Below are 12,314 nucleotides of genomic sequence, written 5' to 3'. Positions count from 1 at the left end.
GCCTAACAGCCACTCTGTTCATTGTAAAATAAAGATAGAAAAAAATTGTCTTGTAGGATTGAAATCAGGATAATATGAGATATTTAGTGTCCAGATCTTAGAATCCATTTATTAAAAAGGGACAATAATAATGATGATGATTATGATGATTCACTCAGCAAACACAAAAGGACTACAATAAAGTGCTTGGGTTTCAGTCTTAAGATCCATTTATTAGTAGCTCTGTGATTTTGGGCAAGTTACTAAATCTCTCTGTGTCCTAGCTTTTGTAAAATTGGGAGAAAACATTTGTTGGGAGAATTAAAATAGAATAATCCACACAAAGCAGTGAAACCTGTGCAGGGCATTACAAATGTCTAATAAATAATATCCTTGTTATCATTCATTGTGTACTAAGTGCCAAAAACTTTGTCCTTGCCTGTGAGTTAAAGTTCTCAGCTACTGAGCCTACTGCGAAAATAATAAACTTATTCCTGTGTGAGTGGCTCTAACATTTCACAACGCTATACCTCAAAAATCATATGAGCTCTTCCCCTGGCCTGCTCAGAAACTGGAGATGAATGTCAACGTATTTCAAGTTAGGTTTGAAATACCACATACTTGGAACAATTGTGAAAGATCTCAAAATTCTCTTCTAGTAACAACAACAATGGAAGCAGGGAGGAGTATGGCTGGCACTCAAAGGATTCTCTGCAGTTTCCAGGAAACATGCAGTTTCCAGGAAGTCAGGTCAAATACATCCAGCCTATCCACACTAGGCAAGTTGGGAAATTCCCTTTGTCATCTGGCGTAGTCACTGAATTTCCTTTTTGGCTTCTATTTCCTACAGAGAACTTTCAAAAATTCCCCTTTCTGTTATTCCATAGTTTGTATTCAAATTGTCTGCTTTTCTGAGCAGGGAAAAGTGGGTGGGAAGGAAGAACAAAAAACCCAGGACTGAGTGAAGAAAAAGTAAATGAGAAATGACCACAGTGAAAGTAAAAGACGAGAGTTCGAACTCCTAGCAAGTTCTCATCGAAGCAGCTTTCTTTTTTCTTTCTTCTTCTTTTTTTTTTTTTGAGACACAGTCTCGCTCTGTCACCCAGGCTGAAGTGCAGTGGCGCAGTCTCGGCTCACTGCAAGCTCTGCCTCCCAGGTTCAAGCCATTCTCCTGCCTCAGCCTCCCGAGTAGCTGGGACCACAGGCACTGGCCACCATGCCCAGCTAATTTTTTGTATATTTTTAGTAGAGAAAGGGTTTCACCATGTTAGCCAGGATGGTCTCGATCTCCTGACCTCATCATCCTCCCACCTGGGCCTCCCAACATGCTGGGATTACAGGCCTGAGCCACCGTGCCCGGTCCCTCATCGATGCAGCTTTCTTACTAGCTCTAAAATACCTCTTCTCCTGATTTTATAATCAAGGTAATGAGAGGTGACAGCGTGCTGGCAGCCCTCACAGCCCTCACTTGCTCTCAGCGCCTCCTCTGCCTCGGCACCCACTCTGGCTGCACTTGAGGAGGCCTTCAGCCCGCCGCTGCACTGTGGGAGCCCCTTCCTGGGCTGGCCAAGACTGGAGCCGGCTCCCTCAGCTTGTAGGGAGGTATGGAGGGAGAGGCACGGGTGGGAACCGGGGCTGCGCGCGTTGCTTGCAGGCCAGCGTGAGTTCCGGGTGGGCATGGGCTCGGCAGGCTCCGCACTCGGAGCGGCCCTGGCAATGAGGGGCTTAGCACCTGGGCCAGCAGCTGCTGTGCTCGACTTCCCGCCGGGGCTTTAGCTGCCTCCAGGTGGGGCAGGGCTCAGGACCTGCAGCCAGCCATGCCTGAGCCTCCTCCCTCCTCTTTTCTCCTCCTCCCTTCCCCCTCCCCCCAACCCTGCAGCCCGCCATGCCTGAGCCTCCTCCCTCCTCTTTTCTCCTCCTCCCTTCCCCCTCCCCCCCACCCTGCCTGGGCTTCTGTGCGGCCTCAGCCTCCCTGACGAGTGCCGCCCCCTGCTCCACGGCACCAGGTCCCATCAATTGCCCAAGGGCTGAGGAGTGCAGGCGGGCGCACGGGACTGGCAGGCAGCTCCACCTGCCGCCCACTGGGAGATCCACTGGGTGAAGCCAGCTGGGCTCCTGAGTCTAGTGGGAACTTGGAGAATCTTTATGTCTAGCTAAGGGATTGTAAATACACCAATCAGCACTCTGTATCTACTTAATCTGGTGGGGACTTGGAGAATCTTTATGTCTAGCTAAGGGATTGTAAATGCACCAATCAGCACTCTGTATCTAGCTCAAGGTTTGTAAATGCACCAATCAGCACTCTGTATCTACCTCAAGGTTTGTAAATATGCCAGTCCACACTCTGTATCTAGCTAATCTAGTGGGGACATGGAAAACTTTTGTGTCTGGCTCAGGGATTGTAAACACACCAATCAGCACCCTGTCAAAACAGACCAATCAGCTCTCTGTAAAATGGACCAATTGGCTCTCTGTAAAATGGACCAATCAGCAGGGTGTGGGTGGGTCCAGATAAGAGAATGAAAGCCGGCTGCTGGAGCCATCAGTGTCAACCCGCTGGGATCCCTTTCCAGGGTGTGCAACCTTTGTTTTTTCACTCTTTGCAATAAATCTTGCTGCTGCTCACTCTTTGAGTCCACACTGGCTTTATGAGCTGTAACACTCACCGGGAAGGTCTGCAGCTTCACTCCTGAAGCCAGCGAGACCAGAACCCACCAGGAGGAACAAACAGCTCCAGATGTGCCGCCTTCAGAGCTGTAACTCTCACCACGAAGGTCTGCAGCTTCACTCCTGAGCCAGTGAGACCACGAACCCACCAGAAGGAAGAAACTCCGAACACATCCGAACATCAGAAGGAACAAACTCCCGACACGCTGCCTTTAAGAACTGTGACACTCAGGGCGAGGGTCCGCGGCTTCATTCTTGAAGTCAGTGAGACCAAGAACCCACCAATTCCGGACACAGTAAGACTGGGGCAAAAGGTGGAAGAGATTTGCAAAATTCAGTTGGTTTTAAAAACATTCTACAAAGGATAGGATGCAGCTTAGCCTGATGTGGTATATCAGACCTCAGTAAAGAATAAATTGTATTCTTATCAGACAGGCAGCAGAATTCATTAAGTACCAGCTGTGTTTGCCTCCTGCTGAATTAGACACCAATGTGTGTGGTGACTAAACTAAGAGTTTGAAATGCCTTCAAATTATTTTTCTTCCTTTGCAATTTTGTGACTTATTCGGGATCATAATTTCCACTTAAGTTACCTTCGTCCTTCATAAAATCTGATTAAACTGACTCGAACTTCAGCATGAAAGTTCCAAGTACTATGATTGTTATTATTTTCATGAGAAAGAACAATGAATATGATGCAATGTAAATAGCTTGCAAACATTAAGGACAAGAAAAAAATGTTGAAACCCAGAGAGAAGTTTCATGAAAACAGTAATGTATTTTTAGTCATAGTCTTGTACTTTGTTTGAAAGTAGATTTCTTCCTTTAGCAATAGCCCTGACTTAATTCATGTTGGTTTCTTGGCATGAACTCACTTAACTAACCCCTTTTGTGTTGGGTTCTGCTTCTACTACTCTATTGCCCTTACTATTATGAATCACCTAATTTAATAGTTACCCAACTGGACCCCTCAATACTGTCTGGCAACTGTTCACTCATTGAAATGCTCTCCTTTGAATTTCTTACCGTGACACATACTTCAAGCATTTTGTGCTAGTTTGATTTCCATTTATATCCTTAATAAGAGCCTTTTCCTTTTCCTTGAAATTCAAACTAAAAACTATGCAAAATAAGCAAAAGCAAGCAATAACAACTACATATACAAATGCAGGCGCAAAACCCAAACTAGAATTGTATGGCTGAAAACAGATGTTTTCTTTCAGAAATCCTTCCACTACCACTTCTGAGCATTTTCTCTTAGTATTTTTTTTTTTTTTGGCATTTTCCTTCTTTGCACTTTTTAAAATCTCCTGCAGCTCGCTCGCTGTCTTTCATAAGCCAGCAGTTATACTGATGTTAATAAATAGTTGTGTCTTTACTTTTACTTTTTTAGAAGACAAGCTGAAAGAATTGAGTGATGCCAGAGAGATACAGATAGCCAATTGCAGGGCTGGGGTTGGAAATCAAGTCTAATTTAATGCAAGGGCAAAATGTGTATTTTGTGTGTGTATTTTGAACCATTCTTGCATTGTTTTTATGTGCAAAAGGTTATAGGGCTCAAACAGTTAGGGAGAATGCATCCCAGAGCACTAAGTTATGAATAACAGAGCAGTAGTTATGTTTGTGGCTTGAACACATTAAATCTGCAATAATGTTTTAGAAATTTGGCTTTACTAAAAGCATTAAAGATGCTATGCAGATAACATTAGGGGACAACATGTAAAATACTATTATTAATATAGATATACAGTGCTATTGTCATTCATAAGGAAGTCTGAACACTCAGACACATTCATTCCCTCTCCCATTAGTGACATCATCCCAAAGCATAAGATCTTGTAAGCTCTCAGTATCTGCTTATAGATTTGGCTTATGTATCTTCTGTTTTTCTAGCTAATTGTTGTAGATCATCACTTCAAGGTGCCCATATCTTTCTAGTGTAAAAATTATTCTGGCCTCCACTGCATACAAATCAGGCAACCAGAATCACTGCATACAAATCAGGCAACCAGAATTCTACAAATATAAGGTATTAATATTGCATTGAAAGTAGATTAGAATGAGAAGAGACCTGGCATTTGAGTCTCTAAATTTATTGCAGAATTGCCTCTTTCTGGGTCAGGCTTGCACTAGGCATTTCCTGACTCCCATGACCTAGTGGTACACCATTTGCAAATGGATCTCCTATTCTCTGCTGCCAAGCAGTTTCTGTTTTAATTTATGTCAACATAATGATTTCCAGGGCATTAGCTATGAGGAAGCAGGGAGAATGGGTCTTCATAATTGTAAAATGACGGTTTTTGAAATCTGCTAGTAAAGAGATGGAGAATCCAAACCTTTTCACTGTAAGATTTTAGTGAAAGAACTCATGAAGTGGATAGTGAAATTTTAGCTTCTTTAGTAAATAACCACCTTTAAAATGGAAGAAAACTATTCTTTATGATAAGGCAAAGTAGAAAAGCATATTTTTATGGCATTTGCTTTTTCTCATATAGCTCAAAAATTTTTTTTAACCAGAGACTCTTTAGGTTATAGGATCGATGCTCAGAAGTTAGAAAAAAACAGGTTAAGTATTATTAAAGGAAGTTGTTTTACTCATTCAGTCAATCATAAAATAATCATGCTTTGAAGTTTTGGTTTAATAAAGCACATTAGTAACTATGTAAACAATTTTAAGTATATCTCTAAGAAGCAAACAACTGTGATTTGTTAGATAATGCTGCATAATGACTTGGTAGTATTTAATGTAATGCAGTTTGACTGGACATAGACCTAACTATGAAAAAAATGAAGTTGACACAAAGTAAAAGGAACAGTGTAATATATTAATAAAGAACATCATAAAGAATTAATATAGGAACCCAGGGAGGTAAAAACTAAAAAACATAGCTAAGCCAAAAACCAGTGGAATAAGAGTTAGATTCAAACTAGTAGGTTAGACGCAGGAAATGGATTTTCGTATGCCTATCAAATATTTAAGAACCAGTAGAATGGCCTATAGTAGACATATAAAGGGCCTAGGACTTATTTTACTGTGGCTCTCTTTGCTATCTCTTTTTATTTTAAAACTTTTTTTTTCCAGAAACTTAGGCAATGCTGGGGAGTAGTATGTCCCCAGGTTCAGTAAGCACAATGACTTCCTTTGCTTATTAAACAAACACTATAAATTCCAGCTTATCCCATCTGTTCCCTTGCAGGCAAAGTAACATCCTAGACATGGCTTTAGAGATCCACATGTCAGACCCCATGTGCCTCATCGAGAACTTTAATGAGCAGCTGAAGGTTAATCAGGAAGCTTTGGAGATCCTGTCTGCCATTACACAACCTGTAGTTGTGGTAGCGATTGTGGGCCTCTATCGCACTGGCAAATCCTACCTGATGAACAAGCTGGCTGGGAAGAACAAGGGTGAGTGGTACCAGCAAAGCTCTGCCAAACCCTTCTGTCCATTATTCACACAGTCACCATCCAGTACGGGGAAGCAAGGAGAGAGTAAGACATGAGGATGAATATTAAAAGCCAATGTTTAGGCCATAGCTGGTCTTTTTATCTTTTGGAACATGAAGACCAGTTCTCTGTTCCTGACATATCACCTCTTTTTTTTTTCTTTGCCTTGATTTCTTCTTGTAAAATGTATAATATATTCTCCTTGTAAGGAGTAAGACATCAATGAAGTAATTCCCATATACATAATTATAAACTAGCAACATTTTAGTAGCATATTATTTTTTAATATCAAAGTTCCAACCTATGGTATTTGATATTGTTTTTCCATTTCTGCATCATCATTCAAATCAATACTGATTGTACAGTCTGCTATCTCCTCATCTTGCTTTCCTTAAACTCTAGCTGAATGATCGAGCAAATCCCCAATTTCCAGAGTTTCTCTTCTATTACAACCTCTCACTCCCCCTGGCAGGCTTCTCTGTTGCATCTACAGTGCAGTCTCACACCAAGGGAATTTGGATATGGTGTGTGCCTCATCCCAACTGGCCAAATCACACATTAGTTCTGCTTGACACCGAGGGCCTGGGAGATGTAGAGAAGGTAAGGAAGAAGGATTCCTTTTTTTAACCTTCTAATCTCTGAACAATCTTTTCACAGGGAAATTTTGGGTTTATTTTTCTAAGTTTGTAGTTCCACTTGACCAATGTATATCCCCTACTGTTTTCCTTTGTATTTTTAATATTCAGAGTTTGGAAGCCTGACATGAGAAAATACATTTATAAGCCGGAATCAGTATTAGAAGAGCAGTGTTCATGTTGAGCTAGGCAATTAACGCAAATGCATAAGCATGATGCATATAAAATCACTGTTACAAGCCTGATCCTGTGGATTATACTAGTTAATAGTGGGTTCTGTTCTTAAATGAACTTGTGTTCCAATCAGAGCTCTAGCACTTGTAGCTTTCTGACTTTGATAAGAGAAGTAAGTCTCTCCAAATGTTTTATTTTTTCTTTGGTCTTTCTTACTCAACTCACTACTAACAAACAGTAGATACATGGGCGTTTCCTAGTTATATGCTGGTAAGTACTTAACCAGCTCAAGGACGAAAAAACAAAAACAAAAACAACCATGATTTGTAGCACTTGACTATTTTCTGAATACTCGCATCATAATTGATTTCAAGCTACCAAAGTTAATTCACTAAACTCAGACTTGGGAAGACATGCACACAATTGGCTGTCATGAGTTGGTATGAGTTGGCTCCAGCACACAACTGGATCTTTCTCTTGAACTTCCATTCTTTTTTGTGTGTATGTGTGTTTTTTTTCTTTGTTTTTGATTTGCCAGGACTTAAAGATGATAAGCCACAATTTCAGCCTCAGTTTCCTTACCTACAAAATGGAGATAGTAACTATAAACCCATCTCACAGCACTATTTTTTAGAATTCGATAAGATCATTAATGTAAACTGCATTATTGATACTGGTTATTCAATAAAATAGGTATATGTACTGGGTATATAGGACAATTTTGTTTTATGTGCTGGAAAATCTTGGTTTTAAGTACTCTGATCACCCCACTAATTTTAACTATCCCTTTTGCAAATATGTGAGTTAATAAGATATGGATCAGTGTAAAATTATCAATGTTAACAAGAGAACTATTCAAAGTTAATATTTCCAACAATCTTTTTTTTTGTCTTGTTCAACATTTATGACAAGAGCCTATTTTTAAATATCGCTCATCTGGGAATCCCATGAGACATGACTTAATTCTAGGCTGACAACAAGAATGATATCCAGATCTTTGCACTGGCACTCTTACTGAGCAGCACCTTTGTGTACAATACTGTGAACAAAATTGATCAGGGTGCTATCGACCTACTGCAGTATCCTTTTGTGGTATAGGGTGGCACCAAAGTCCAACAGAACTCCTCTATTTACCAGCTGCGTGTCTGTGAGACCTTGTGAATCACAAAAATGGAAACGTGATAAACATTGAAAGTACAAAGAAAGGAGCCCTTATATTTACTGATAAAATGATGATTTGGTTAAGACTCATAGGGGAAAATAAAGGTTTGGGGGAAAATGGAATTAAGTATGGGTTTAGATGCAATCCTATTTCTGCCAGTTTTCTTTAATTGCATCTCAGCAATGTGACAGAACTGACAGATCTGCTCAAGGCAAGAAACTCACCTGACCTTGACAGGGTTGAAGATCCTGCTGACTCTGCGAGCTTCTTTCCAGACTTAGTGTGGACTCTGAGAGATTTCTGCTTAGGCCTGGAAATAGATGGGCAACTTGTCACACCAGATGAATACCTGGAGAATTCCCTGAGGCCAAAGCAAGGTAACAGGGACTTCAGTTTTAGAAAGATTTTTTTGAAAAGTAATCTAAGAAATTATCTCTTTTGTTTAGGTGGTTAAATTTATGGTTTTCTATATATATTCACCCAGCTCTCCTAAAAAATAAATAATAAATATTTTTGTTTATAATGAACAAGTAGATTCAATATTAAATTGCATTTTTCCTCGTTCTTAGAACAAATTTCTTTTCTTTTTTACTTTCCCTGATTAGTTACCTTTTTTCTTTTTACTTAGGGTTTATGAAGATATATTAATCTAAGTGACATCAGGTGGAAGGACATTTATTCGAGGTAAATAAATGAAAATGAATGCAAAGTCTATGCTAAATAAATCCTATTTTTTATTCTCCAGGTAGTGATCAAAGAGTTCAAAGTTTCAATTTGCCCCGTCTGTGTATACAGAAGTTCTTTCCAAAAAAGAAATGCTTTATCTTTGACTTACCTGCTCACCAAAAAAAGCTTGCCCAACTTGAAACACTGCCTGATGATGAGCTAGAGCCTGATTTTGTGCAACAAGTGACAGAATTCTGTTCCTACATCTTTAGCCATTCTATGACCAAGACTCTTCCAGGTGGCATCATGGTCAATGGATCTCGTGAGTATCATTTTTAGGATTTTCCTTCAATTTAATGTAAACTATAAGGGACACTTTTTATGAGATTATCCTTGCATTGTCAATGTTGACAAAGGCATAGGCAATTGCTACTGTGAAAATCATATATATCATATTTATTAAGTTTCAGTGGGTATCACATATTACTAAGTATGTGTAGTAATACCTTTAAAGTTACATAAAATAGGAACAAAACCTGAAGATAAGATAAAATTAAAGATCTATTAAACTGGATTAATCCACATGGACTGGCAGCATTTGTTCAACAAATACATTGGATTTTTATTATGTGTCACAGTATTTGATAGGCACAAGATGAACAAGACATACATGTTCCCTGTATAAGTGAAACTTGGTTGATACAAACTTTAAACAAAGGCCCAAATTGTCTAAAACCCTAAATGAAATGTAAGCAGACTTTTGGGCCTAGTTTTTCTTAAGAACTCTGTAAATAATTGCTACATTATAGAAGGAAGTTGACTGGAAACAAAAGTGTGCAAATGACAAGGACATAAAACAGGAAAGTTCAAACAAACATTAAGAGAAACCTGGTTTAAATTGCTTACTTTGCACTTTTTTTTGTTTTGTTTTGAGGTGGAGTCTCCCCCTGTCGCCCAGGCTGGAGTGCAGTGGCGCGATCTCGGCTCACTGCAAGCTCTGCCTCCTGGGTTCTCACCATTTTCCTGCCTCAGCCTCCTGAGTAGCTGGGACTACAGGCACCCGCCACCACACCTGGCTAATTTTTTGTATTTTTAGTAGAGATGGGGTTTCCCCATCTTAGCCAAGATGATCTCGATCTCCTCACCTCGTGATCTGCCCACCTCGGCCTCCCAAACTTTGCACTTTTTCAGAGGAGGGTAGCTCTCATACTAGCTTAACTATACTAAAGTGAAATAGAAAAAGGAACTTAAAGTATTATATATATATATAATAAAAAAAGGAATTTTGAAGAGAACAGAAAGCTGAGGGAAAAAGGGAAGATTGAAGAATAGAAGCCTATAGCATTGTAGTCAAATGAATATGTTTGACTTTTATATGATCATCTTCTCATTTCTCCATCAAAGGATGAACTGTAGACTATCACAAACACCTTGAAATTTCCTCTATTTTCTTATTTGAACACAGTTTCCTTTCCCAAAGAATGAAAAACTTGGCTTCCTGATAGCACAACTTCCCAAATAAACTTATTTGGGCCACTTGACTACTGTCCATAATGCTAAACAATTTCAGGCAATGCAACTATTAAATGTACATTCTCATCGATCATGTCTTCTTCCTTTGCAAATAATATAAACGTTTCTTTCTTCCATGAAGGTCTCAAGAACCTGGTGCTGACCTATGTCAATGCCATCAGCAGTGGGGATCTGCCTTGCATAGAGAATGCAGTCCTGGCCCTCGCTCAGAGAGAGAACTCAGCTGCAGTGCAAAAGGCCATTGCCCACTATGACCAGCAAATGGGCCAGAAGGTGCAGCTGCCCACGGAAACCCTCCAGGAGCTGCTGGACCTGCACAGGACCAGTGAGAGGGAGGCCGTTGAAGTCTTCATGAAAAACTCTTTCAAGGATATAGACCAAAGTTTCCAGAAAGAATTGGAGGTGATATTTTTGTTTCTAGTTCATGGGGATTAAGGTCAAGAAGACAAAGTATTGCTTTGAATGATAAAATAGGACTTAGTTAAGAAAAAAAATACTGGATTGGAAAATAATAATCAATATATAGCCATGATACCACTTTTATTCTGAAAATAAACGAACAAACATGTAATTACTCTGGACCTTATAGATTCTGAAGTTTTCACATATGCATACATTTACCATGTTACACCCATGAACTGAATTTTAATTAATTTTCTGTCTTTGGCCAATTGCATTTACAAAGTATTAAATTTTCTTTTTCATTAATCAAGCATATAGAATTACCAGTTTAATCCATTAAAATATGATGTATCCAGGATTAATAGAATAAGTTGATCTCATTCCAGCCAACTATTCTGCTTTGAACTTTATCATTGGAAATCCCGAGTAAAACACTGAAATACTGGAAGGAATGTTGTAAACTAGTAGGCTGCATTTAAAATTAAAGCATGAAGGTAGAGGTCTGTGGCATGATTACACCTAAAGCAGAAATAACAAGAGATTCAAACCCAAAAGCAAATGTCATTTTTCTATAGAGTATCATCCTTAGAATTTTTCCAGGTTTGGTGGGAAGGATATAGTCTTGCTCATATGTGTCTTGCTCTAAGTTTGTAGAAAAAAATATAGATTCTTTTCCAGAGTTATTTCCAGAAATACTGAAGTATTGCTAACATCTTTTCCATGGGTTTTTGTCTCTTTGAAGACTCTACTAGATGCAAAACAGAATGACATTTGTAAATGGAACTTGGAAGCATCCTCGGATCATTGCTCGGCTTTACTTAAGGATATTTTTGGTCCTCTAGAAGAAGCAGTGAAGCAGGGAATTTATTCTAAGCCAGGAGGCCATAATCTCTTCATTCAGAAAACAGAAGAACTGAAGGCAAAGTACTATTGGGAGCCTCGGAAAGGAATACAGGTATTCCTAGTTCTACCTATTAATTGTGGAGAGTTGCTGAGGGACCTCTTTGAAAAACCAGTGAGAGCAGGAAAAATGCCATGTATACAGGCACACAGATGAGGTTTATGTCTCTTGTCTAGTAGTAATCCTTTTCTTGAATAAGCATTTATGGAAAAACAATGTGCCTGGTGTTGGTGTTCCTCGCACAGAATTTATATCTAATGGTAGCAGTGGGATTAAACTGAACCATCACCATAATCACCAGACTTGCTTTGTGACCATCAACATTCATTGCAACAAAAAGGCCTTTTTGGTTACATTGGACAGAATGCCAGTACTTGAAACTAACCTAAGAAACACCAGTAATCATTGGCTTACACAAACTAAAAGCAAAAGATTTTAATTTAGTTTCAAGTATAGATGCATTCAGAATTTTAATATTATCCCTTTTCCTCCTTCCTTCTTTCTGTCATTTTTCTGTTTCATTTTCGTGACTATTGGCTTCATTTCCAGGCAGGCTCACCCCACATGACAATAAAGATGACACCAACAGGTCCAAGCTTAACTAGTCCTTACTGCCCTCAGTCTCAGGGGAAAGAGAGCATCTTTTCCCCAGCATGTATCTGTCATTCAAACACAAAAGCATCATCAATTTTCATACTCTTTGCAGTATTCTTCTCCCTGTGAACAAGTCCTTTGCATCTAGTGGACTTG

The 12,314-nt window shown here is 39.4% G+C and overlaps 1 protein-coding gene across 5 annotated transcripts in view; it reads left to right on the top strand.

Annotated features, from left to right (window-relative positions):
* Nucleotides 1-2,468: 2,468 nt before the first annotated feature.
* The window catches only part of GBP5 (guanylate binding protein 5), a 33,483-nt gene continuing 23,637 nt past the window's right edge, over nt 2,469-12,314 (top strand). Inside the window, exons 1-8 of one of the 5 annotated variants that reach the window (XM_063625359.1) lie at nt 2,469-2,942; nt 5,844-6,052; nt 6,564-6,691; nt 7,870-7,979; nt 8,243-8,439; nt 8,808-9,050; nt 10,383-10,663; nt 11,406-11,618. In XM_063625359.1, coding sequence (XP_063481429.1) covers nt 5,863-6,052; nt 6,564-6,691; nt 7,870-7,979; nt 8,243-8,439; nt 8,808-9,050; nt 10,383-10,663; nt 11,406-11,618 — 1,362 coding nt within the window. In that variant the 5' untranslated portion in view covers nt 2,469-2,942; nt 5,844-5,862. Of the gene's footprint in view, nt 3,418-5,843; nt 6,053-6,563; nt 6,692-7,869; nt 7,980-8,242; nt 8,440-8,807; nt 9,051-10,382; nt 10,664-11,405; nt 11,619-12,314 lie in introns of all 5 variants that reach the window. The other 4 variants (XM_063625360.1, XM_063625358.1, XM_063625356.1 and 1 more) reach the window with 4 other exon arrangements.

Source organism: Symphalangus syndactylus, chromosome 12 (genome assembly GCF_028878055.3).
Source record: "Symphalangus syndactylus isolate Jambi chromosome 12, NHGRI_mSymSyn1-v2.1_pri, whole genome shotgun sequence".
Lineage (NCBI taxonomy): Eukaryota > Metazoa > Chordata > Mammalia > Primates > Hylobatidae > Symphalangus > Symphalangus syndactylus.
This window is presented reverse-complemented; position numbering and strand designations above follow the sequence as displayed.